General features: G+C 41.6%; 1 protein-coding gene across 2 annotated transcripts; it reads right to left on the minus strand.

The window, feature by feature from the left end:
* Positions 1-25,934, minus strand: LOC100286407 (alkaline phosphatase). 2 transcript variants are annotated; one of them, XR_014379795.1, is made up of 13 exons: positions 25,786-25,934; positions 23,123-23,251; positions 21,790-21,909; positions 20,851-20,966; positions 20,287-20,461; positions 19,649-19,824; positions 9,908-10,048; positions 9,666-9,735; positions 9,392-9,526; positions 9,023-9,214; positions 8,784-8,903; positions 8,095-8,624; positions 1-414 (listed from the first exon to the last, which is right to left on the minus strand). XR_014379795.1 is itself a non-coding variant. In XM_014133547.3 (12 exons), exons 2-12 carry the CDS (start codon positions 23,190-23,192, stop codon positions 8,359-8,361), a joined length of 1,581 nt encoding a protein of 526 aa, XP_013989022.1. In that variant the 5' UTR covers positions 23,193-23,251; positions 25,786-25,934; the 3' UTR covers positions 5,012-8,358. The 2 variants fall into 2 exon arrangements, 1 of the variants encoding a protein (XP_013989022.1); XM_014133547.3 differs by lacking the exon at positions 1-414 and having other exon boundaries at positions 5,012-8,624.
* Positions 25,935-27,487: the final 1,553 nt, after the last annotated feature.

The raw sequence follows: 27,487 nt of genomic DNA on the forward strand, positions 1-27,487 counted from the left end.
CTCATTCAAGGGGTTTAATTCATTTTTACTATTTTCTACATTGTAGAATAATAGTGAAGACATCAAAACTATGAAATAACACATATGGAATCATGTAGTAACCAAAAAAGTGCTAAACAAATCAAAATATATTAGCCACCCTTTGCCTTGATGACAGCTTTGCACACTCTTGGCATTCTCTCAACCAGATTCACCTGGAATGCTTTTCCAACAGTCTTGAAGGAGTTCTCACATATGCTGAACACTTGTTGGCTGCTTTTCCTTCACTCTGCAGTCCAACTCATCCCAAACCATCTCAATTGAGTTGAGGTCGGGTGATTGTGGAGGCCAGGTCATCTGATGCAGCACTCCATCACTCTCCTTCTTCGTCAAATAGCCCTTACACAGACTGGAAGTGTGTTTTTGGTCATTGTCCTGTGAAAAACAAATGATAGCACAAATCAGATGGGATGGAGTATCACTGCAGAAGGCTATGGTAGCCATGCTAGTTAAGTGTGCCTTGAATTACAAATACAGTGAGGGAGAAAAGTATTTGATCCCCTGCTGATTTTGTACGTTTGCCCACTGACAAAGAAATGATCAGTCTATAATTTTAATGGTAGGTTGATTTGAACAGTGAGAGACAGAATAACAACAAAAAAATCCAGAAAAACGCATGTCAAAAATGTTATAAAATGATTTGCATTTTAATGAGGGAAATAAGTATTTCACCCCTCTGCAAAACATTACTTAGCACTTGGTAGCAAAACCCTTGTTGGCAATCACAGAGGTCAGACGTTTCTTGTAGTTGGCCACCAAGTTTGCACACATCTCAGGAGGGATTTTGTCCCACTCCTCTTTGCAGATCTTCTCCAAGTCATTAAGGTTTCGAAGGCTGACGTTTGGCAACTCGAACCTTCAGCTCCCTCCACAGATTTTCTATGGGATTAAGGTCTGGAGACTGGCTAGGCCACTCCAGGACCTTAATGTGCTTCTTCTTGAGCCACTCCTTTGTTGCCTTGGCCGTGTGTTTTGGGTCATTGTCATGCTGGAATACCCATCCACGACCCATTTTCAATGCCCTGGCTGAGGGAAGGAGGTTCTCACCCAAGATTTGACGGTGCATGGCCCCGTCCATCGTCCCTTTGATGTGGTGAAGTTGTCCTGTCCCCTTAGCAGAAAAACACCCCCAAAGCATAATGTTTCCACCTCCATGTTTGACGGTGGGAATGGTGTTCTTGGGGTCATAGGCAGCATTCCTCCTCCTCCAAACACGGCGAGTTGAGTTGATGCCAAAGAGCTCCATTTTGGTCTCATCTGACCCCAACACTTTCACCCAGTTGTCCTCTGAATCATTCAGATGTTCATTGGCAAACTTCAGACGGGCATGTATATGTGCTTTCTTGAGCACGGGGACCTTGCGGGCGCTGCAGGATTTCAGTCCTTCACGGCGTAGTGTGTTACCAATTGTTTTCTTGGTGACTATGGTCCCAGCTGCCTTGAGATCATTGACAAGATCCTCCCGTGTAGTTCTGGGCTGATTCCTCACCGTTCTCATGATCATTGCAACTCCACGAGGTGAGATCTTGCATGGAGCCCCAGGCCGAGGGAGATTGACAGTTCTTTTGTGTTTCTTCCATTTGCGAATAATCGCACCAACTGTTGTCACCTTCTCACCAAGCTGCTTGGCGATGGTCTTGTAGCCCATTCCAGCCTTGTGTAGGTCTACAATCTTGTCCCTGACATCCTTGAAGAGCTCTTTGGTCTTCGCCATGGTGGAGAGCTTGGAATCTGATTGATTACTTCTGTGGACAGGTGTCTTTTATACAGGTAACAAGCTGAGATTAGGAGCACTCCCTTTAAGAGTGTGCTCCTAATCTTAGCTCGTTACCTGTATAAAAGACACCTGGGAGCCAGAAATCTTTCTGATTGAGAGGGGGTCAAATACTTATTTCCCTCATTAAAATTCAAATCAATTTATAACATTTTTGACATGCGTTTTTCTGGATTTTTTTGTTGTTAAAATTATAGACTGATCATTTCTTTGTCAGTGTGCAAACGTCCAAAATCAGCAGGGGATCAAATACTTTTTTCCCTCACTGTACAACCTTCCTCCATGGGCTGGATACAGGATGATAGTGAGAACAAAGACATGTAATTCCATTTATAATATCTGAATGTGTAACCTTCACAACCAAAACCAATGACCATTGACCAATCAAACGATACCCAGTTTACAGTGTAACCTAACCACCAAGGCCCAATCTCCACTGGGTGTCACAGCATCAAAAGGTTTGTGTGGGGGATGAGGCCAACATAAATAAGACAGAATTCCTGAGAAGACAATAAAACCCGTTGCATAGAGCAATTCAGAGTTCACCCTGTACAGATAAGTTAGCAAAGAAATAATACCTCCACATAGATAGCATCAGAGTTATCTTCAGTGAACAAGTTTCAGATAGATACCAAACATAGACACTATAGTGTTATTGTATCACATATTCAATAGTCAGTCCTCTGGATACTGTATTTTTGCGCCTCAGAGGTGGGAGGGCTGACTAGTCCTTGGGAATTGTTCTTTGTGCTTTCCTTGTGTGCCTGGACCATTTGCTATTCAGCTCCAGGTGACAGAGCACATAAATTAGGGCTTAGTTTAAACAATCCACAACTCAAAAGTGACTCACTAAGTGTTCTTGAGAATCCAAAAACCCACATTTCACATCCTCAGTTGGTAGACCATGGTGCTTGCAATGCCAGGGTTGTGTGTTCGATTCCCATGTGGGACCAGTACGAAAAAAGTATGAAAATGTATGAACTCAAGTCGCTCTGCATAAGAGTGTCTGATAAATGACTAAAATATCAAATGTAACATCTGGCGAACAATCCACAACTAATATAATATTTGTACCATGCCAATGATTTTACAAAAAGCAAATAAAATAGTGATTTCCAGAAGAGGTGTTGAAACAAATATTTTAGAGGGAGTAGCAGGGAGGGGAACTTTCTGATTGGATGATAGATCACATGTTTATAACCAGATCGAGTTGTGGTCAGGGAAACAATAGGAATCCATCAAAATTCTGGAATGCTTTCTCGAGAATCCAAATCCCACATTTCACATTCCGGATTAATCCAAAGACTGTGACTACAGGATTGCTGTGGTCTCCTTTAGTGCTAACTGAGAAAAGTGATCCTCTCCTGTTGGGAAGACAGTACTGGTGCTGTGATTGGTGGGGAGGTACAGTATAAATAACAATGTAAAGAAAACCAACAACTCTACTATCAGCCTAGTTGGTTCATGATTAACCTTGTTTGAGATGGAGCAGGAAATGAAAACAGTTGGTGAAACTGGCCTCAAGGCAAGGTATGTGCATTACAGAAGAAACCATATATTCTAGACTTTTTTTTATTACTGTACTTTAAAAAAGCAAATGAATAAGTAGGGGAGGCAGTTAAAAGTGTGTTTTTAAATCTTAAAACTGTTAAATCCCCCCAATTATTCAAAGAAAGGATAAGACAAGATTACAGAAATATCATCAGATAGATTGCTGTCTTATCTTGGCTGGTGGAAGATGAGATGATCAGAGTACAGCCTCTCCCGCAGTGAGAAGGCTTGATTACCAACAACTACGAGAAAGCCTACAAGGGAGGAGGTGGGGGCCCTCGGAGTGTGGTGTCAGGAAAATAACCTCTCACTCAATGTCAACAAAACAAAGGAGATGATCGTGGACTTCAGGAAACTGCAGAGGGAGCATCCCCCCATCCACATCGACGGGACAGTAGTGGTGAAGGTGGAAAGTTTTAAGTTCCTCGGCGTACACATCACAGACCAACTGAAATGGTCCACCCACACAGACAGCGTGGTGAGGAAGGTGCAACAGTCTTCAACCTCAGGAGGCTGAAGAAATGTGGCTTGTCACCTAAAACACACACAAACTTTTACAGATGCACAATCGAGAGCATCCTGTCACATCACGGGGGGTAAACTACCTGCCCTCCAGGACACCTACAGCATCCGATGTCACAGGAAGGCCAAAAAGATAATCAAGGACAACAACCACCCGAGCCACTGCCTGTTCACCCCGCTATCATCCAGAAGGCGAGGTCAGTACAAGTGCATCAAAGATGGGACCGAGAGACAGAAAAACAGCTTCTATCTCAAGGCCATCAGACTGTTAAACAGCCATCACTAACATAGAGTGGCTGCTGTCTACATACAGACTCAAATCTCTTGCCACTTAAATACATTTTATAAATAGATTTAATAAAGGTATCACTAGTCTCTTTAAATAACGCCACTTTAATAATGTCTACATATGCTACATTACTCATCTCATATGTATATACTGTATTCTATACCATCTACTGCATCTTGCATATGCCGTACGGCCATCACTCATCCATATATTTATATGTACATATATTATACGTACATATTCATCCCTTTACATTTGTGTGTAGTCGTTGTGAATCTGTTAGATTACTTCTTAGATATTACTGCACTGTCGGAACTAGAAGCACAAGCATTTCGCCACACTCGCATTAACATCTGCTAACCATGTGTATGTGACCAATAAAATTTGATTTGATTTGTAAGGGAAAGACACCAGACACAGACCCCACAGAGCCCAGATTCCAAGCAGGCAAAATGTGCAGCACCCATATCAAGAATGCTCCAGAGTGTGTGGACTATATTTCATAACCATCTTAGCTTATCCTCCATGTTCATGCTCTAGCCATGAGTCCCCAAGGGCTATTCACATTCCACACAAACCACATATATCAAATGCTGAGTATGGGTTTGTTTGAACATAACATTCTAGCTATTCTACATTTTCTGTTTCTTCTTTCAATCCACTACCAACTGCACAATTTTTTTTATAGTTCAAATATTCCTTTTGACAAGGTATTTGAATAATTCCAATATGAAAAATGGATAATGCTTATTGAAAGTGCAACCAAAATCAGTTCCTGACAAACTGACACATTATCTACCATTTACAGTACACACACCAATAATGTAAACAGAACATTTTCAGAAAAACCAACAGGGCTTCCTTTATTGGCTAACTTATTTCTATGACATTCTGACAGTGCTTTCGTGAAGTATGTACAAAGGACATGGAATTAATTGTTTTGGTTTGTTTGTTTAAACCAAACATACAAAATAGCATCTAATTTCCTTATTGTAACGTTTACACGATTGTTTAGGGAATCTGATGCGAGCTTATGAAGTAAATTCTGTTTAGTGTTTGTATATACTGTTTTAATATATTCATATTCAAAACTAGGTGAACGTTACATTAGGTTTCTAATTTAGGAAAAGAACTGGCTTCCTTGAAAAGTTGCCTGATCCATAGTCATGGAATTGACAAACAACAAATATATAGGTGGGCAGCAACATTGCTTTGTCATTAATACCGGGAGGGTATTTTTCCCATACAATGATTGATATAAATTCAGAGATATACCCTTCTCTTAAACCAACTGATATGACAGATTCCTTCACCTAGTTTTGGTGTTACCTGAATAGTGATCAATACCAAAGTAAAATAACACAACCTATCCTATATGTTACAGTAGAAATAAAGTGATATCCTCTTATTTTCCCTAACACAAAATCTGATTGAACATTACCAATATTCTGAGAGCATTTCAGCAACATGAAATCTTATTAAAATCTGTTCATATGCACCCCCAGCAAGAATAACTTATTTTATACATTTTCTGACAAGTGAGGACTTAGATACGGTCATTTTCATGTTTTCATAAATTCTTAGAATATTTGAGAATTACATATACTAAGGTATTTGTGAAAATAGTATAGCAATATAGAGTGGGAAAGCGGCCGTGTGTTTGGACAAATAATAAACACTGCAGTAAATAAAACCTAATAAAAACATGTCTCATCCAGAACCGGAGTCTATGCAGACCGGTGCGCCATAGCCAATCAGAGGTACAGTAGGCCTATATGCAAACAAGCCATTTGCCACAAGGGCCTGCCATCATTCACTTTGAACTGGACTGTGTGTTTACAGGCAGTTGCAACAGCGCAACTTTAGATAGAACGCATTCTGCAAAAGCCACAAAATACACTTGAATGGATTTCTGCTAAAATGTAGCTAAATACCACAGGAGTCCACTTACATTTGGGAACTTTACAGTCCTATTGATCAAACAACCATAAAAAGGTAGGCTGTCTTTCCCTATATGCACAGCAACAACAACCCTCTAAAATATTTCTGCTAGTTGGCCATCAAAATTGCACTGATAAACGATGGGGAATAGCCTGCTCGTCCTTCTGCAGCTTGCCTAACAATGCATGCGTTGTCCCAACCAAGCACCCAAGCTAACTGGCCAAAGTTGATAAGTTTGCTAGCTAGCTACTACCAGACACAAATGAGAGAACACCTCACTGACAATTTTACTCGCCGAGCAGAGCTGGTTAAGCTGTTTACATGTTATATAGAGCATTCGTGAATAACTATAACTTTTTTTGCCTACGGTTACTGACACCGGTCATATTCATAATAGTCATTATTAATAATTAATTAATTAATATTAATTAATATTAATTAATAGTCATAATCTCAAGCTGAACCTCGGCAAGACAGAGCTGCTCTTCCTCCCGGGGAAGGACTGCCTGTTCCATGATCTCGCCATCACGGTTGACAACTCCCTTGTGTCCTCCTCCCAGAGTGCTAAGAACCTTGGCGTGATCCTGGACAACACCCTGTCGTTCTCCACTAACATCAAGGCGGTGACCCGATCCTGTAGGTTCATGCTCTACAACATTCGCAGAGTACGACCCTGCCTCACACAGGAAGCGGCGCAGGTCCTAATCCAGGCACTTGTCATCTCCTGTCTGGATTACTGCAACTCGCTGTTGGCTGGGGTCCCTGCCTGTGCCATTAAACCCCTACAACTCATCCAGAACGCCACAGCCCGTCTGGTGTTCAACCTTCCCAAGTTCTCTCACGTCACCCCGCTCCTCCGCTCTCTCCACTGGCTTCCATTTGAAGCTCGCATCCGCTACAAGACCATGGTGATTGCCTACGGAGCTGTGAAGGGAACGGCACCTCCATACCTTCAGGCTCTGATCAGGCCCTACACCCAAACAAGGGCACTGCGTTCATCCACCTCTGGCCTGCTGCCCCCCCTACCTCTGAGGAAGCACAGTTCCCGCTCAGCCCAGTCAAAACTGTTCGCTGCTCTGGCACCCCAATGGTGGAACAAGCTCCCTCACGACGCCAGGACAGCGGAGTCAATCACCACCTTCCGGAGACACCTGAAACCCCACCTCTTTAAGGAATACCTAGGATAGGATAAAGTAATCCTTCTAACCCCCCCCCCCCCCCCCTTAAAAGATTTAGATGCACTATTGTAAAGTGGTTGTTCCACTGGATATCATAAGGTGAATGCACCAATTTGTAAGTCGCTCTGGATAAGAGCGTCTGCTAAATGACTTAAATGTAATGTAAATGTAATATTCAGCAGGTCTTGCGTGTTCGTAAATTCATCAGTTATTCAGCGCTCTGGCACACTCAGAGCACTCTGAAATCGGAGTAGATGGCTAGCCAGAGTGAATTTGCGAACGCATTCAGCATAGCTACCAATCAAAGCGATTCACATTTATTGCTAGCTAACCAAATGACACATGCATTTCTAGCTGTGTAGCCACCAAAAAATTATATGAGGGGAAAAAGTCGGTGAACATCCTCACCAACGTCCTCACTCACTCATGACGTCCTCCTAGCAGCTAGCTAGCTAACGCTAGGCTCTGTGTTTTTAGCTAGCTACATAAATAGATACGCTAGCATATTAGCCACATTATGTCTGACTTGTGATCATTTCCCTTGCTAGTTTGATTGTATTGACAATCCCAGCCTTAGTTACATTCGTCAGTTTTTGTCCAAAATATTGAGTCATTGATAATGAAACAGTTCATGCAGAATGATAATGTATTTACACCAAATGTATTGGTGAATTATGTTAATCATGCATTGAACTGCATCCATCTATTCTGCCAACAATGCCTCAATGTACATCATGGAATGTTGAGTCAAATATAACCTATTTTTAAAACCTCTTATAAAGTTGGTTTTGTAGCATTACCTGGGATTTTGATATTGTTGACTGATATTATGATTGTCTGTCGGTTCCATATCTGCAAAGTAGTTAACACGCTGTCGGTTCCACTTGAAATGCCCTTACATTGGTCCCAAAGTCATTCAACTGTACAGAATAATAAAAAAAAAATCAACAATAGAGAAAGAATCTAATCTGCATTATATCCACACTATAAAAAAGGTGTGGGAGTAATACATATATACAGAGAGGAGGGGTGGGGTAGTGCAGGAGGGGGGTTGGGGTGAAAGGTCAGCAGAGGAGGCGGATGAGTGTGAGGAGAGCTGTCAGGCTGGGCAGAGCAGCGCTGAGACTAGAGGCTCCACTGGATGACATGCAGTGGTCTCTGTTCTGGCCAATGCAGGCAGCATAAGCCATGACATGGGGAATGTAGTTCTGTTCGTGGACACCGTGCAGCAGGTGAGCCATGGGGCCCTTAGCAAACACAGCCACATCCTCTCCTCCATGAGTCTCCATACTCAGCGGCACTGCAGACTGGGCCTTGTAGTTATTTTCCTCTGAAGAGAGGGAAGGAAGGGAAGGGGTGGAGGTAGGAAAAGGGAAGGAGAAAGAGATCAGATGGATGATTTTCTGGCATGCCAAAGACCAAGTGGTGTTCTCTATGACAGAGGACTGTCAAAATGGCAATACTCCATTGATGATAAGATTTCACTTACCATAGTCAAGGGTGGAGACGTTCTCTCTCAGACCATTGACTACTTTGAACCCTGGTCCGTTCCCATATAAGATGGCGGTGAAGGGCTTCTGGTCCACATCACTCAACATGGGAGCCAGTCCTATAGACAGAGAGGAAAATAATGAACCACCTCCATCACAAACCATTAATCACAACATCCACAACATCCAAGTGACTGATGACTGAGTGTAGCGACATGCAAAATCATCCACTGCTCACCAAAAATTGTGTTCCCTCTTGGAGTGTAGCCTCCGAAGTTGAACATGTGAGAATGGTCAGCAGTGACGACAGTCATTGTGTCATATATGCTGGTCATGAGGCCGGCGTGGCCAATGGCCCGGTCCATCTCCACTGCCTCGTGCAGGGCCTGCTTGGCTTTACCCTCGTGATGTCCGTGGTCAATGCGCCCTCCTGCCAACGCACAGCCTGGTTAACCTCTCTCTCTCAGGCAGATGAGAAAATCTAGCATCAGCACTGGCAAAGCAGCCTCAGCTGTACAACTTCACATTCAACATTATATACATTATTAACCTTATGCAACAGATACAGTATTTACTGGTGCCAGAGTAAATGTAACACAACAATCACCCTCCACCAGCAGGTAGAATCCACTGGGGTTTTTCTTCAGGATCTTGATGGCCACCTCCACCATCTCTGTCAGTGAAGGATCTGTCTCATTGTTTCTCTCCAGGTCATAGGGAAGATCTCCAGGCTCAAACAGACCTGTGTTAACACAGAAAGCAGGGTTTAATATATTGCAAAATAGGTAGAGAAGATGATCAGTGGTTAACATGAATAGAAAAGATGAAACAGGCAGGTCATGAAATCAATAAAGAGCTAACAATTTAAAAAAATAACTCACCCAAAAGGTAATCCACACTATTAGGGTTTAGCGATAAAAGTTCCTTCTTGTTCCATACATAGTGGGCGTTCTGTTTATTTAATAGATAAAACAATACATCATATGGCATTGATCTAACCCTGTGACAACCTAAAGCTATTCAAATATTCTTGATAAGAAAAATGTTGAAAAGAGGAGGACGGAAGAAAGGAAGAAACATGGTAGAAGAGCAGTGAGAGAAGAACTAAGACAGAGCAGCTGACCTTGTTTTTCATTCGGTTATTCCACTCCTCCACCAAGTTCCTTCTATCGATGCGGGTACCGAAGTGTTTCTTCTCTCCAGGATACTCCACATCTGACTGGTTTTTGGGGAACATGTACTTCCTCCCTCCTCCCATAATCACCTAGACATCCACCACAGAGATACAACATTTGATTTCTCTCTATGGACATCCCCGGTAGGGTTAAATATTTTCCTGGTATTTTACAAATGTTCAATCCCGAGAACAAATCACTTTTCTACCGGGTAACCCGGTATTTTCCCGCCAAAACCGGAAGTGTCACTGAAAAACATATAAATAGGCCTGTCTGGATTTGATTAGAGCTTTGATCGAAAATTCAAGCCTGATGCTACCTGAGCCTGATGAGCCATACATTAAAGACATTTAATGAGCCCAAGGCCAAAAAAGCCCAAATGATTGTCCTGTCATCCAATTGCCTACATACTGTATGATATAGTCTACTGTACATTATGCACGACAGAAAAACATAAAAGCCCATAGATGTAGCTAGCTATATGCTCTCTTGGGTGAATAAATTAAACTAGCTCCAGTAGGCTAATCTTTTTGAGTGTGTATTGTATTATACTGCATTATATGGACTGTAATTACGCATCGTTCAGGCTAGCGAATTCGATTTTAATTTTGAAATATTCTTAGGGCCTATTTGTACACTGAACAAAAATATAAACACAACATGTAAAGTGTTGGTCCCATGTTTCATGAGCTGAAATAAAAAATCCCAGAAATTCTCCGTACGCACAAAAAGTTTATTTCTCTGTTTGTGCACAAATTTGTTTATTTCCATGTTAGTGAGCATTTCTCCTTTGCCAAGATAATCCATCCACCTGACAGAGGTGGTATATCAAGAAGCTGATTAAACAGTATGATCATTACACAAGTGCACCTTGTGCTGGGGACAATAAAAGGCCATTTTAAAATGCGCCGTTTTGTCACACAACCCAATGCCACAAATGTCTCAAGTTTTGAGGGAGCGTGCAATTGGCATGCTGACTGCAGACCTGTTGCCAGATAATTTAATGTTCATTTTTCTACCATAAGCTGGCTCCAACGTCGCTTTAGAGAATTTGGCAGTACGTCCAACAGGCTTCAAAACTGCAGACCATGATGTGTAACCACACCAGCCTGGGAACTCCACATCCGGGTTCTTCACCTGTGGGATCGTCTGGGGGGGTCTGTAATAAAGCCCTTTTGTGGGTAAAAACTCATTCTGATTGGCTAGGCCTGGCTGCCAAGTGGGTGGGCCTACAATATGCCCTCCCAGGCCCACCCATGGCTGCACCCCTGCCTGCACCCCTGCCAGTCATGTGAAATCCACAGATTAGGGCCTAATTAATTAATTTCAATTGACTGATTTCCTTATTATGAACTGTTACTCAGTAAAATCTTTGAAATTGTTGCATGTTGCGTTTATATGTTTGTTGTATATAATTAGTAGACTGATGCATACAGTACCTTTCATAGTATTTCCCCTAATGTTATTAGCCAACCTCCTCTTTCTCTCTTGTTGCTTCATTCCTTCCTCGCATTCAACAGGTAGGCTGAATTAAATACATTTTGTTGTTCATAACTTCATCATTCTAATTACAACTTTGAATAATATAGGACTACAATTAGATGCAGAAGGCTTTCACTTCTCATCACGAAGATCGAATGGTTATGGTTCTAAATAAATAACTGCTGTAGCCTACCACGTTCACTCTTCTTTCAAACTACCCGTGAATTCTATTGGCTGCTGTATTTAACATTCAGCAAACCAGAGCTTGCATCCCTCTTCGAATAGTCTATTGGTATAAGAAATGCAACAACAAAAAAAGAATGTCCAGCAAGCTATTCTAGTTTAGCTTTTCCTGCATGGGACTCCAAGAGCTAAGGAACGTTGTTTAAGGAGAGAGGCCAGCGGAGCACAGGTGCGTCCGTATTGTGCAAGAGACAGAGGCTATAAATTAGAAGCTTATTATGCATTACCCATCATTAATTAGCTAAATATAAGTCTAATACTGCATTGAAAGTATTACATGAAACAAGTAGGCTAGGACTTGTATATACAGTGCATTCGGAAAGTATTCCGACCCCTTCACTTTTACAGCCTTATTCTAAAATGGATTAAATAGTTTAATCCCCTAATCAATCTACACACAATACCCCAAAACGACAAAGCAAAAGCATTTTTTTTTTTGCAAATTAATAACACATTTAAAACTGAAATATCACATTTACATAAGTATTCAGGCCGTAGAGAAGCCAGATTTAGACATTGCATATAATTTTATAGTTCCATTTCACGCCATGCTGTTCATATAAATAATTTATTATAATTTACAGGTTTTTCAAAGTTATTTATCCTGGGAAAAGGGAGTGGTTTTGGGCAAAAAATCCCAATAAATCTCAATAACCGGGTTCCCGCCATGCAACCTTAATCCATGGCAAGAATAATGAGGAGAGGAATTATCTGTGAGTAGTTACATTACAGGTGCAAGTTCCTCAACATTACTGTCTGAACAATGTATACAGAATAAAGAGCAATCATTGTTTTCAACAATAGCTGTTGCTTATAAAAATGCTCTCTTTTTAGCATGATTACTGGATATTTTCTGTAATATCAGGATCCATATTATATACACTACATGACCAAGAGTATGTGGACAACTGCTCGTTGAACATATCATTCCAAAATCATAGCATTAATATGGAGTTGGTCACCCTTTGCTGTTATAACAGCCTCCACTCTTCTGGGAAGATGTTGGAACATTGCTGGTGGGACCTGCTTCCATTCAGCCACAAGATCATTAGTGAGGTCGGCACTGATGTTGGGTGATGAGGCCTGGCTCGCAGTCTGCGTTCCAATTCATCCCAAAGGTGTTCGATGGGGTTGAGGTCAGGGCTCTGTGCAGGCCAGTCAAGTTCTTCTACACCGATCTCGACAAACCATTTCTGTATGGACCTCGCTTTGTGCACGGGGGCATTGTCATGCTGAAACAGGAAAGTACCTTCCCCAAGTTGTTGCCACAAAGTTGGAAGCACAGAATCGTCTATAATGTCATTATATGCTGTAGCGTTAAGATTTCCCTTCATTGGAACTAAGAAAAACAGCTCCAGACAATTATTCCTCCTCCACCAAACTTTACAGTTGGCACTGTCAATTGGGGCAGGTAGCGTTCTCCTGGCATCTACTAAACCCAGAGTCATCCGTCTGACTGCCAGAAGCGTGATTTATCATTCCAGGTAAGGTGTTTCCACTGCTCCAGTGTCCAATGGCAGCGATCTTTACACCCCTCCAGCCGATGCTTGGCATTGCGACGAACAGTTATCGTGCTGACGTTGCTTCCAGAGACATTTTGGGACACAGTAGTGAGTTTTTGTAATGGAAATTATATGATTAAAGGTTTGACTAAATGATTTCACTCAGAAACCCTATAACCTGTTGAAATATATTCGAAATAAGGCTATAATAATGGGTTAAAAACTATATTCCAATACTGTGTGTGAATAAGACACTGTTAAAATGAGCAGGGCAGAGTTGAGAAGACGACCTTGGGAAAGAAACAGGAGAAGAGGCCTCCCTAAGTTAGGGAGAGTAACAACGGCCTGGGAACGGCTAGTGGGCAGGAGATTAGAAGACAGGTAGCAAGGTTGATAAGGAATGTATGTGTACTGTGGAAAAATACAGCCACCTAAAGTGGGGTGGAGTTCTCTAATGGTATGTGTGTGTGTTAATATAAAAGGCTTTGTACATTGTAAGGATTTTCAGAGCTCTCATAAATAAACGTTTTGACCATTGTGGGCTGGTTCTCTGTCTGCGTCATTTAACCAGAATCTTACACACTCTGGGGGGGCAGACTGAGTAGTTTCATTGAAGTTCGGTTTAAGAACATTGATAACTTAATTCACGTAATAATTGGTCCTTTGAGCCGGGATCCAAAATCTGTCCCTGTCTTCCTAAGGTAACACGCCGAAAACCGTGCACGGGCGGGTCATTGACTCGTGAATCAAAGACCTGTCCCCTGAAATTGGGGTTCCATAACAGGCCGGTAAATATCTAAGGTAGACAGGGACGGTGACAGAATCCAACCTACATTGCTTTTCCCAGCCTACAAGACAAAGGTCAGTAAATCTTTATTTATGCGGATTTGGGGAATAATACCTGTATGATTGCATGGAGTGGAGAAGGAAGTTAGTGTAATCTAGGTGTTAAACGCCAAAATATCCGTTCCCGGTAGGGCATGCACCTGGTGACCTGTCTTCAGAATATGGTATAGAGAACCCTGATATAGGCAGTATTCTATGCAATTGGAAGAGAGGAATTGGGTGTAGAGCCATCCTAGGCAAGGTGGGGTCCGTAATGACCCCAGGTATCTGTGGCCACTACCAAAGTAAACTATCTAATGCTGAGGCCTAACGGTTAAACTGGTCAATATACATTAGGCGGGCTAATGTACTGAGATCTAACGGATAACTGATCTAGAGTATATTAGCGGGGAGGGTAGTTGAGACCTAAAACGGCGCAAAACTTGGTCTGACTATTCTATGGAAGAAGGGAGACCTAATATAGCGGAGTGAGATACGAGATATTATTGTCAACAGTTACATGAAGCAATAGATAAATAGGCCATTAACTAGGGCTTTACGACCCCTGGAAAGTAGCTTATAATTGCATAAGTATGCGACCTAGTGTCCGATTAAACAACTCTATAGATAAAGTTTCGAGAGAGATAGAATGATTATTCTGGGTTCGCGTGGGAGGTGAAAATATTGTTCAGTCAACAGTCGCGAGAAACAACCGGGAAACAAGTATAACTTATGGTCATATACATGTGAGATATAAACAATTGCGAGAAAGGACCGGGAAACAAGTATAACTTATGGTCGTATATGAGTGAGAGATAAACAATATGTCAGGATCCATACGAATAATTATTCTAAAACACATAGATTGTGAGAGACATAGAAGGTTTAAATTGAAACAGAGTAAAAGTACACACACATAGATTAAGGATAATAACATATTATAGAAACACACATAGATTGTGCAACCTAATAACAAATAGTTATTGAATAACCATGGGTGGCAAATCCTCAAAGGAGGTGCAGGAATTAACGGGAGATGAGCGATACATGGAGTTAAATGTTATAAAATAAATATTTATTTTGGTCCAATGTGGAGAAGGAAGAATGAATTTGATGGAAGTTTGGATGTGGAAAAGTTGGGATAATGGTAAGAAAGATGCATAAGGTATGTGGGGACAAGACAGGGAAACAGCATGTCGAGGGTTAGACATAGCCAGGGTGTGGCTGTCTGATGCCCGAAGAAGAAGGCAAGTGTAGAAAAAGAGAGAGGCAGAGTCAACAGTCGCAGGAGAAAGGCTTAGACATTTACATTAGGGCTATGTTCTGGAAATTGTATCAATAGTACGTGCCTAATTTTACGACTACAGACATTGATAAATAGGGTTATTTGCGAGGAGTGTCCATCAGTTCAATAGTGCGTTGGTGGTTCTGTGGTAGAAGTCTCGCCTGCCATGCGGGAGGCTCGGGTTCGATCCTCAGCCTATGCATCAGTGGATTAAAATGTGGGTTGCTGATTGCCATTCAACTGTTGGTATGTTTTGCCTGGAAAGATACGGTTGTTAGTGGTTGTTTAAGATATAAACCAAACGTTTTGATGGCTTGTTTAGTTTAAATTGAAGAGACAGTTACCGAAATCTAATGAATTATAATGAGCGGATAGGTGATTGCGATAGAATAGTACCGAGCAAAATGTTGTTTTTTTTCTTATTTGAAGGGAGTTGTATTAAGTATTTTATAAATTTGGCGATTTACATGGTACATTTAAGGTCATAGACATTTCATAAGTGTGAAGCCGAAAGACAGGAGAAAGTTGTAACATATGTTTAATCTTACGATAGAGGTAAAGCAGAGCGTGGGATGCGAGCTCGCGGGGATATATATATTGTCTGTAAAGCGATTCAGGTTTGGATAGTTGAATCGTAAAAGCTCTGTGATAGTTTCTGGTTATTGATTCTTGGTTTGATTATTTAGTAACACCAGTGGATTGAACAGGAAAGGGAATGTATTCTAGCCTTATAATCTTTTTCCATTACGTGAAACAATGTCAGTTCAGTAAAGTGAATTGCAGGGTGAGTTTATTTTATTTCGCAGGAACAGTGCAAATTAATCACAGTTGTGCGTGTGCCTGGCCGGCGTGCGCGTTCCTGGTGAATGTCCAACAGGTGAATTACAGGAGAAGGTGATTCACTCAATCCAACCAGGAGACTGGGTGTGGATACATTCCCTCAGGAGAAAAGACCGGAAGCAGCCCCGTTGGGAAGGCCCATACCAGGTTCTGTTAAACCACTGCCTTTGCCATTAGAAAAGCTGAGAGAGTCACTTGGGTCCATGTTATCCACTGCAAGGAGGTATGTACACATATGAGCACTGCTGATCACACACACAGAGTTAGGAGAAGAACCGAGTACCAACAGGGTCCGGGGGTTACCTCCTTAACCAAGATTTCCTATCCCGACCGTTCATCACCGTGTGTGCTCCTAGAGGTGTGAGTATGGGGTGGTACCTAGTAGAGAGACTAAGGGCAGGAGAGCGTTGGCGGTTTTTGGGAGGAGTAGGGACTCTGAGCTGCATCATAGTTTTGTTAAGCTTTCTGATACATTCAAATCCACCACCTTCCGGTACTAATCATACGATACCGTTGTCATTGGGAAGAAGTAAAAGATAAACTATATAATACACTGATGAGTGACGTACAGAATGAGGAATCAAAAAAGATCAGGATGTAGGTATAAGGTAAACATTAAACAATTTCCTGGGGAAGCAGACAACTGTACAGGAATTCGGGTTGGCCGGATTGAAGTACTCAGCCAACCCACCTCGGTTCACCTTAACTCCTGATGAGTACCAGTGTTATAGATACAAGAATGGCACAGAAAACTTAGACGATTTTAATGGCTGAAAGGTAATCGTTAATGTGACTGACTTAGGTTTGAAAGTACCGGTTGAAAATTCTTAACCTCACAGCACCTATAACTGATGTAGGGTGGGCTAGTACCCGCAAAGGACGCATACGACAGAAATTACCACAAAGGGTGGTTAGGAACTTGCGCCCTGGGGTTATTGGTCCAACCAGTTCGAATTAGTCATCAGAGGCCAGTTATAGGAGGCTAAAGTAGGCACAGGAGGAGTTCTGACCAGTATGGGAGTAGCTTTGTCTAGATGGATGCTATTGGCATCCTCAGGGAAGTTCCAGATGAATACAAAGCTATGAATCAAATATGTGAAGGCTTTAACACTACATTATTTTGGTGGTTGACAATAAATAAAAATGTGGATTGGATTAATAACATATTTTATAATCAACAGAGATTCATGAATGAAACCGGGGATGCAGTAAAGAGGTTCTCTGACCAATTATCTGCCACCTCCCTCATGACCTGGTAAAATAGACTGACTCTCGATATGTTATTGGCAGAAGAGGGCAGTGTAGGTAGAATGATTAGGTTCATTGCTGTACTTTCATCGACGATAACACAGCTCCAGATGGATCAGTGACCAAGGCCCTGGCCGGTCTAAACAATTTAGCTCAAGAGTTAGCAGAAAACTCCGGGGTGGACACTGCACTCACGGGGTGGTTCAATAGTGCCTTTGGAAAATGGAAAAATGTTGTAATCATTGTGGTGTGGGCTGCTTTCACCTGTATGAGTGTGTTTGTGTTGTGTGGTTGTTGTTTGGTCCCGTGTGCGAGAGGTCTCATTTCCAGGGTTCTGGAGAGATCGATAACGGAGCAGATGGTGAGATACGGACCGATTCCAAGTTCAGATCAGTGGGACGACAAAAACTTACCGCCGAGCCTGGTGGAGGATTCATTCAATTATGAGGAGCCCATGTTAGAGGAGACCATCTTTAGAGTTTAGGAAGACTGTGTCTTTAAGTAAAGGTCATAACATAAATCATGATCCGAAGTGTTACGATAGAACAGTCATTAATAAGTATGTGTTGACAGTATATGTATGTAACACTAGGGCGTAGTGGGTGCAGAGTCAGGAGCAGGAGGCAGAGAATGCAGGGTAGTGTTATTTATTTAACACACAACGGCAAAACACAAGCCGCCCCAACAGCGAACTAGAGCGCATACCAAAACCAACGTGCCCAAACACATGGGACAAAAACAGGTCGCCGCAACATACGCACTCGCACTTCAAAAATACAAATGAGCGTGCATACACCAGCAATACAGTACCAAACAATCCCGCACACAGAACAGGCGGGCCTCCTGGCTAAAATAGCCCAGCTAATCAGCCCAAACCAAAAACAGGTGCACACAATCAACAAAAAGGGGAAAAGGGAATCAGTGGCAGCTAGTAGGCCGGCGACGACGACCGCCGAGCGCCACCCGAACAGGAGGGGGAGCTACCTATGGTAGGAGTCGTGACAATGCATTTGTTTTCCTTGATATTCTGAATTACTTTGATTTTGTGACAGTATATGCATTTGTTTTCTTTGATGTTCTGAATTAGTTTGATTTTGTGTGACATTTCTGAATTAGTTTGATTTTGTGTAACATTACCGAATTAGTTAGATTTTGTGTGACATTTCTGAATCCAATAAAAATAGATGTGTTATAGTGTATGTGAAATATTTAGTCAATCGGGTGGATTGTAATGGAAATTATATGATTAAAGGTTTGACTAAATGATTTCACTCAGAAATCCTATAACCTGTTGAAATGTATTCGAAATAAGGCTATAATAATGGGTTAAAAACTATATTCCAATACTGTGTGTGAATAAGACACTGTTAAAATGAGCAGGGCAGAGTTGAGAAGACGACCTTGGGAAAGAAACAGGAGAAGAGGCCTCCCTAAGTTAGGGAGAGTAACAACGGCCTGGGAACGGCTAGTGGGCAGGAGATTAGAAGACAGGTAGCAAGGTTGATAAGGAATGTATGTGTACTGTGGAAAATTACAGCCGCCTAAAGCGTGGTGGGGTTCTCTACTGGTGTGTGTGTGTGTGTGTGTGCGTGTGTGTGTGTGTGTGTGTGTGTGTGTGTGTGTGTGTGTGTGTGTGTGTGTGTGTGTGTGTGTGTGTGTGTGTGTGTGTGTGTGTGTGTGTTAATATAAAAGGCTTTGTACATTGTAAGGATTTTCAGAGCTCTCATAAATAAATGTTTTCACCATTGTGGGCTGGTTCTCCGTCTGCGTCATTTAACCAGAATCTTACACACTCTGGGGGGTCAGACAGAAGTTTCATTGAAGTTCGGTTTAAGAACATTGATAACTTAATTCACGTAACCGTTTTGCAACAGAGAACAGATGATTTTTACGCGCTATGTGCTTCAGTACTCGCGTTCTGTGAGCTTGTGGGGTCTACCACTTTGCGGCTGAGCTGTTGTTGCTCCGAGGCGTTTTCACTTCACAGGAACAGCCCTTATAGTTGACGTGGCAGCTTAAACAGAGCGGAAATTTGATGAGCTGACTTGTTGGAAAGGTTGCTTCCTATGACGGTGCCACGTTGAAAGTCACTGAGCTCTTCAGTAAGGCCATTCTACTGCCAATGTTTGTCTATGGATATTGCATGACTGTGTGCTCGATTTTATACACCTGTAAGCAACGGGTGTGGCTGAAATAGCCGAATCCAATCATTTGAAGGAGTGTCCACATACTTTTGTATATATCGTGTATATGCTGTGACTCACATCGATGTTGGGAATGTTCTCAAAGAGCTGCCTGGCGATGTCCTTGCAGCCTGCCTGTACTGCCTCAGCGGGCATCTCTCCATCGGAGTACCAGTCCCTGTCCACACAGTGGGCATAGGCTGCACTGGGGGTGGCATGATTCACACGCGTTGTCGTGACTATTCCCACTGACTTGCCTGGGTAACAAACACACAAACAGTTTTGAACCTGCTACTAGGATTCTGTGCAATAGTCTGCCAGATCTGAAGACAACGATTAGCTCCAAAGAATCTGCTAATTCTAGTTGAACTTGAACAGAGTATCAATACATTTTTCAGTCATTTGAGAAATATGAGAAAACAATTTCTGTATTTTCTTGTTTGTTGGATCCCTGATCCTCTCTGACCCCTGACCTCTACTCCAGAAGTCTTGTTTTCATTCTTGCCATGTCTCTAAGTCATTGGGGCCTGCTAGGGAGACTCTGCTTTTGAGAAAATACATCTGTAGCTATAAACTCCCCATTGAGATCCATGCATGCCTACGATTACAATGTTATCATGGTGTGTCTCTACTGCTTATCTCAGGTTGGCCAAATAAGGCTTAGTAGATCTGGTGTGGAAAGGTACTGTGAAAAAACATGAGTTATAATGAGACAGTACCGGCTTCCTTGGCCCATCTGAGGATGGAGGTGACCTCGTTGCCCTGTGTGGAGTTGCACTGGGAGCGGACGGCAGCTGCACTCACACCCACCGTTCCCTCGTTGGCCTTCACCCCACAGAGGTATGCTGTGGCTGTACCCGCACTGTCTGCCACCTGGGCATTGGTGTTATATGTCTACAGAGACAGGACAGTAATGTGTGAATTATATAGAATTGTAGTAGGAGACATTGTTCTGCATGCCATGTTGGTGTTATCCACACCTCCAAGCATCACCTTTAAACGCTCAGATTGTGTCATTTCTTTTACATTCTAAACTCTTACACAATTATTGACACATGTGATCAATCATGTGTGGAATGTGCTGCTCCCTTAACTATAAAGACAGTTCTATGATGTGTGGCTTCTTGCCAAGTGTGTAACATAATAACACATTATTATCGTATGACATAGACAGTATGTGACCAGGTATATTGGTCCTGCTCTTGGTAATCCATTCATTACTTCCAGATCAATAATGCATGCTATTCTATAGCTTTTCTATATGATAACAGATCAGGTCAGACCTTGGAAAGCGCAACAAAGGGGAACTTGTCCATCTCCAGCTGGGTCTCTTCCCCACTCTGTCTGCTCAGCTGCCCCTTCAGTATTCGTGCTGCCGTCACTGTGGGAATGCCCATTCCTACACAACAAAAGCAAAGCAGTGCTCAGTCTGTTATGGTGTGATTTTAAATAAGGGATAGAAAGCCTTTCCATCTCATGCATTAACACCTTTTGGGTTTCTATCTGGTTAACATGGCTCTGTGGTCACTTTTCACAGCAGCTGCTCTACCCACTGAACAGACAACTCTACATTTGGTGGTAAGGAACCCTGTCAAAAGAGCTTTTACTTTAGATCTGCCTTTTCACAAGTCAACAAAATTTGTATTTTTAGAGGTGACTATCTATTTTTCCTGTGTTTTTATATGGGTATCAAAATGGATGTTTTTGTGGAGGATGTGAACTGACGTGACCTTTCACTTTATCCAGCATGATTGTTTTAAGCATGGTTGTCATACATGATAGAGTAAGGTACATTGTATGCTGCTGCATGTAAAACATAGACAGTTAAGATCCTTTGGGGGGGACAGTTTAATGGGTCACTACATAACATAATGTTAAGCAGAAGCCTTGTTATCCATTGGCACTGGCAGCATGTTTGTTTAATGCTCGATGGCTCCCATATTCAACATTCGATTTAGAAAACCTGAAACATACTATTTACTTCTGACTGGATTGCGTCAATCCTCCAGAATGTTTTGATGGACACGACTGTGTTTGATGAGGAGGATATACTTATCATCAAAATACTAGTTTTCTACAACCACTAGGAAAGATCATCTGGAAATGTATACAAATATTACATCTGTATGCTGCACATAAGCTCATAGAGTTAAGACTTCACTTCATCATACAGTATGGCACAGACTCATGGAATGAAAAAGGCTCCTGTAATCACGGCTTACCATCACCAAGGAAGAGGATGAGGTTCTTTGCAGTGTTTTGATTGAGCTTCTGAAGTGTGAGGGCATTCTTCAAAGTACGCTGGGCCCATGTATTCCAGAACAGGGGATCTTTCTCTTGGTCTGCAACACGGAGGTAGAGTTTTAGTTTTAAATGAGGAGGGAAAGAGGCCAGTAGAAGTGATCTGTAACACCTGCGAAAGTACTGGGACAAGTGGGACGGAATATGCCCCAATTAAACGGAATACACGTTGAGGTTCATCCCGAGAAGCATTTTTTGATGGACAAAAACTTGATTAACACAGAAAAGATACGTTGTCTATTATTTCCAAGGTAATGTACAGAACATTGGCATTAATCACTTCCTTATTCACTTGTATTTCATAACCCAGTTATAACCTTTCTAATTAATGTTTTACTGCCAGACAACTTCAAAGTTCCTTTGTGAGTAACTTATTTCTTTACTGGTTTTAAGTCTCAGCATGACATATAATATGAACAAGTATGGACGATAATATCAAGGGACCAACAGGATGACCATAAGCACATACACATGTACTGTGTTGATAATGACATGTTCTGTAGGGTCTGCCACTGCCAACCATATGACCTTGGACATCTCCAGCATGTAAGCTTCTTATTTCTGAAATCACGTTGCCTACTATACACCAGCACATACATTAATGATGTTATGATAAGAAGGAACCTAATCTTATAACTGTTTAGGGACAAATATTACACATCTGGAATCCATTTTGAATCCATTTTGTGAACCTCTCCTGATTTGTACATAATGTTTCAGGAGCTAAATGATTATGGTCATTTTGTAGAGAGAACAGAGAAAATGGAGGTTCACTAGCCATCGTATTGTAAATGCAGTGTGAATTATGTTCAGTGGGGTCAATAGACTGACAGTTATAACCCTAACAAGCCGTGTTATCCTAAACAGGATGCCATAAACAACAGATAAGTGGCACTTCCTTAATAAGAGCAGTTGAAGACTTCTGCATGTGTCACATCTCCAATAAATCAAAGCCCAATTTAGTTTCTACCCTTCTTCCTGAAGTGTGCACTCATTCACTCCTCCTCAAGGACTATAGGAGCATTGGATCGGTTTCAGCATGTGCTAAAGGATCTTTCCACTGCATTTCCTAAACCTGTCCCTTTCCTTTCAAATATATGAACGGGAGTGAACAAGTGCACACTTCAGCGAGAAGAGGGAATGAAATAGATCTGTGTTAGTATGTGTCCCCTCTGAGCTCTTCCTGGTGGATTTCAGTCAAACAGCTGGATGCTGTTAAGAGACATTACATTTATTGACAGGTGTGTGTATTACCAGGAAACTGTGGCTTCCCCAGGCCTCCCCAGACCAGGCAGGAGCAGATGAGCAGGATTGTCACCTTCATGATGCTTTCTCTCTATCGCTGTAGTGTTATCACATACCACGACCCAAACTAGAGGGAGTCTGTAAAATAAGGAGAAATCAGTGTTTATGAAAGTTGGAGATGAGTTTGATTTAAAGTGCAGCAAAGGATGTGGAAAGTTGGTAGGTTTCAACTTAGACATTCACAGTGAACAGAAGTAGTGGTTTTGTTGTAGTGTAGTCCTAACACGGCCCCATGGGCCCTGAGCAGCCAGCCTTCATCTATTATTACACCCCCCACCCCTGTCCCTCCACTTTTCCTCCGCAGTCCCACCCCTATCCCTCCACTGACCCACCTCTGTCCCTCCCCTGTGCTGTGGTCAAGGTCGCTTTAATGGGAGCGTTAATGGGATTGTGGGCAGTAGTACAGAGATTTAACAGCCATAACAAAGCCAATATAAATGTTTTTTAAACAAGGTTTACAGTTTTCTAAAGAAGAGAGTTTGGCAAATGTATTGTTACATGTTCTTGAAATAAAATGGTATTTCATAAAGTCTTGAAACTGTGTGCAAATGAGCCTTGTTACTTTATGCTATTAAAACAGACAACGCAAGTCCTACAGCATTAGTATACAATATGCTGTAGTTGAGCTCACATAAAGCTGCTAGGCTGGCCTCTGAGGAGAGGAGAGGTTTTACCGTGCCACAGATGCAGGCCTAGGCCTATCGTCTAAGTAAAGCTCAGAAGTGGCCGGACCCACCAATCAGCAGCAGACTAGCCAGCCTGCAGGTGAAGAAGCAGAGCAGTCTCAGGATGGGCAGAGAAAAGGAGGGGTGCCAGAGAAAAGGAGGGGTGCCAGAGAAAAGGAGGGGTGTCAAGGAGAAAAGTATCCCGGTTGGAATACCAATCTGTATCAAAGACAGAGGCAGATGATTCCTGTTTCACCTGCCAGCTCTGTAGCTGACCACTAAGAGATGAAAACTGGGTCCCTGTACAGGGTTCGATCTGTTTGAATGGAGCTGGGATTAGGTTTAATAATGTTCGTGAAGTCAGGGTTTGGGATCATAATTAGAGTGTGAGACTTTATTTCTTTGCTTTGCTTCTTTTTTTGTTGCTCTGGGCTCAGTGACACAGGCTCCTCCATTCTGGGAAAACACTGACCTCAGACACATTCCCCCAAACAGATTACCTTGACCCATCCAAAATGTAATGGGAGGAGAAGGATTCAATTCAGCTCAATCAATGTTGTGGTCCAACTGGCCTGTTTGAATCTTTTACTTTGAAGAACTCTAGGTTTTGGCTTTATCCTAGGGTATGCTGTACACTGTGTACATGATATCTATGGTGATATGTTTTATGTTGAAATGTCTCTAGCACTGGCATTCTTTCCCCTCCAAACAACCACTGCCTTGTTGAGGAGCTGATAAGATTGTATGCCTGCTGTGCTTATAAAGGCTCCATAAGCCATACTACTAAGAGTTTTTAATTCTGTCATGAGATAAGGCACATTTTTCTATTTAACTAGGCAATTCAGTTAAGAACAAATTCTTATTTCCAATGACAGCCTAGGAACAGTGGGTTAACTGCCTTGTTCAGGGGCAGAATGACAGATTTTTACCTTGTCAGCTCGGTCATTCAATCTAGCAACCTTTCGGTTACTGGCCCAACGCTCTAACCACTAGGCTACCTGCCGCCCCTACAGGAAAAATTTGAAGTGCTCAATTGTAGATGAGATATCATCCTCTCCTTAGCATAGGCTAAACATTCCACCCTATTAATGCCAACTCAATCACAAATCAACTTGAAAGATAATCCATGTGCTTTACATCACTGGTACAATGGCCATGTCTACGGAACAATGACTGACAAGAAGAAAACCTGAAAAGAACAAAGGCTTGCCATATGTTTTCCTTTTTTCTGTTTACCTGTAAAAGATGAGCGTGTCCAACAAATTTAGGTATTGTGCATCACAGTGTATACATTAATTGTCAGCCAGATTGAGTAAATTGCAGAATGCTCAATCCAAATTTATTGATAGAACAAATATTTCAATCATTCGGTCTGTCTGTCAGTGTATTCTCCACCTTTTCAGCTTTATTGGTACCTTCTGACAATTATTTTCTGGAGATCATTTGTGTTGTGAATTCTAACATTAATATTACTATAGCTGAGCACTCACTGCTAGTTGACCTTTTTGTAATCAAAATGAACATCCAACAGCATAGGATATCAACCAAAATGAATGAAACTGGTTTAGGCCTAGATATGTGATTTAGTGTTGTATTGGTTTAATAAAAAAACGTCACCCTTATGGAGGGTACTGCTATTGTTGTATTGATGCTCAATAAAGTGTTGGAAAGTTGGGAAGATTGCGAGTTCTACCGACAAGAATCTGCAATCACAAAATCTTCTACCACAGCTACATTTATAGGGTAATATTGCTTTAAAGAGATGGAAAGCGATAAGCAATACGCATCTGGTGCTAGTGGCATGTTTAATTGCACCGATTTTCCTGACAATGCAGCCAATTGCAAGGAGATTTTATGTTGATATTTTTCTAAATAGCCTGCACACGATGAACTATTGATATTCCAAAAATAGACAATTGATACAAAGAGTTAAAGGAATACACTTACTTCGGGTTCTATTTAAGCTTCTGTAGCAAAACACATGTCTGTGTCATCCTGTCGCTCTTGACAATCGTTTTATAAGCCTATGCACCAGCTAGCTCTGTTTTGAGGGCTGAGAATAGCGGTTGATATCCCACCACGATGGCGAGAAACCACCCTATAAATAATGGCACCATAACATGAAGAGCTGGATCGTGAGTGCCGCCTGTCGACCAATTTCACTGTTGCATTTAGACTACTCAAAATATTTAATTCAAACCTTAAATCAGTCGAGTTCATTGTCAGCATGTGAAATACTAAACTGAAACATATTATAGGCCTACATACTTAATATATAGGTTTATAAGTAGATTATAAACTGTCATTACTTTATAGCCTCGTTTATAAATGTGTAAGAATACAGTTGCTTGCCAAATTTAATGCACAATTTCGACCTTTACTATTATTAGTATATTGCTATTTATTAACCTCGATTGTCTAATGCAGCGTTCATGTGCCAGTCGGAACTAGCAAACTCGGAAACTTCCCGACTTGGTAAATGGTTGAATGCAGCACATGTATAGGCTCCTACAACCAGTTAACAAGTCAGAAGTTTCCTAGTTCCGACTAGCACGCGAACGCGGGATAATGTACCAATTTACCCTTAGTGATTTTTGTTCATAATTTTGTATCCTTTAGATGTCACTAGAGACCAGTGACTATTCACACAATGTTATATTGGCTATCTCTCATACAGGAAAGCTACAATACCTACCCTCTCTCTCCAAGCATCCCACACACAAATGCACAGTGTGAACAGGCTAACAATTACAATACTGGGATTATTTTACCGCTGCCATCAGTGTATCAATTGAGAGGGAATAGACATAGCAGGACTTGCATTTTCGTTGTGAGGGAGGGAGTCTACAACATTTTAGAGTATTTGTCATGGTCTTTGCTCATGTGAAAAATATACATATCTTCTGTTTAAGTAGCAATGAATTGCTTGGATAAAATGATTTATTGAACTGAATAATAGAAGGCCTATTTAGTATAGGTTAAAACACCATCGGAGTCCCTCTGCTATTCCTATTCCTTTTTGTTTTATAACTTTTTTTAAAGCAAAAATACAATTCTATTATAGCGATGGATGATTACAAAGACTGGACCAGCCAGAGCCAAGAATTTGTTACTTTCTACATTACCATTAGGGCTAGTAGCATGGCACATGAGGCCAATTTTCACAAATTTCCTGTGGCCCTGTGAAAATGAGGGCATTATAATCCCTCTGATCCTATTAGGCACTCGATTACTTTAGAAGCTTTTTGCAGTTTTCTTTTCTTTAGTCTCCACACTTTAAGTGATTGCTCTGCATGTTAAGACTATAGAAACGCCCAGTCAACAATACATGTTCCTTAATCCTTAAATGCTGTAATCCTTGACAAAATTGCTTATGTATTATATAAACACATTGAACGTATTTTCTGCTAAAGCACCCCTCAACCTAGAATTATTGCCTTAGATCAATTATATACCTCCTTTATGAATAGTTTATTTGCAAATCCATGAAAATTGCATAAAACAAAACAGGTAGCAGTTAGAACCTAAGTAGGGAAAATATAACAATGTGTACCTGGCTGTACCTACATAGTCTAGGCGAGCATGTACTGTAAATACATGTGGATACTTAGTAAAGTGCAACCATTTTTTTCCTCAAAACTTTTTGTAC

The sequence above is a fragment of the Salmo salar genome, chromosome 12, assembly GCF_965601325.2.
Source record: "Salmo salar chromosome 12, fSalSal1, whole genome shotgun sequence".
NCBI classification, from domain to species: Eukaryota; Metazoa; Chordata; class Actinopteri; order Salmoniformes; family Salmonidae; genus Salmo; species Salmo salar.

What these genes read in the sequence shown, in the direction of transcription:
- LOC100286407 (XM_014133547.3), bottom strand. Translation starts at nt 23,192, where the DNA reads ATGAAGGTGACAATCCTGCTCATCTGCTCCTGCCTGGTCTGGGGAGGC. An exon ending in TAGTGTGGATTACCTTTTGG is followed by an intron (nt 9,527 to 9,665) that starts GTGAGTTATTTT and finishes GTGTTAACACAG; the next exon opens with GTCTGTTTGAGCCTGGAGAT. An exon ending in ATTCTACCTGCTGGTGGAGG is followed by an intron (nt 9,215 to 9,391) that starts GTGATTGTTGTG and finishes GTGCGTTGGCAG; the next exon opens with GAGGGCGCATTGACCACGGA.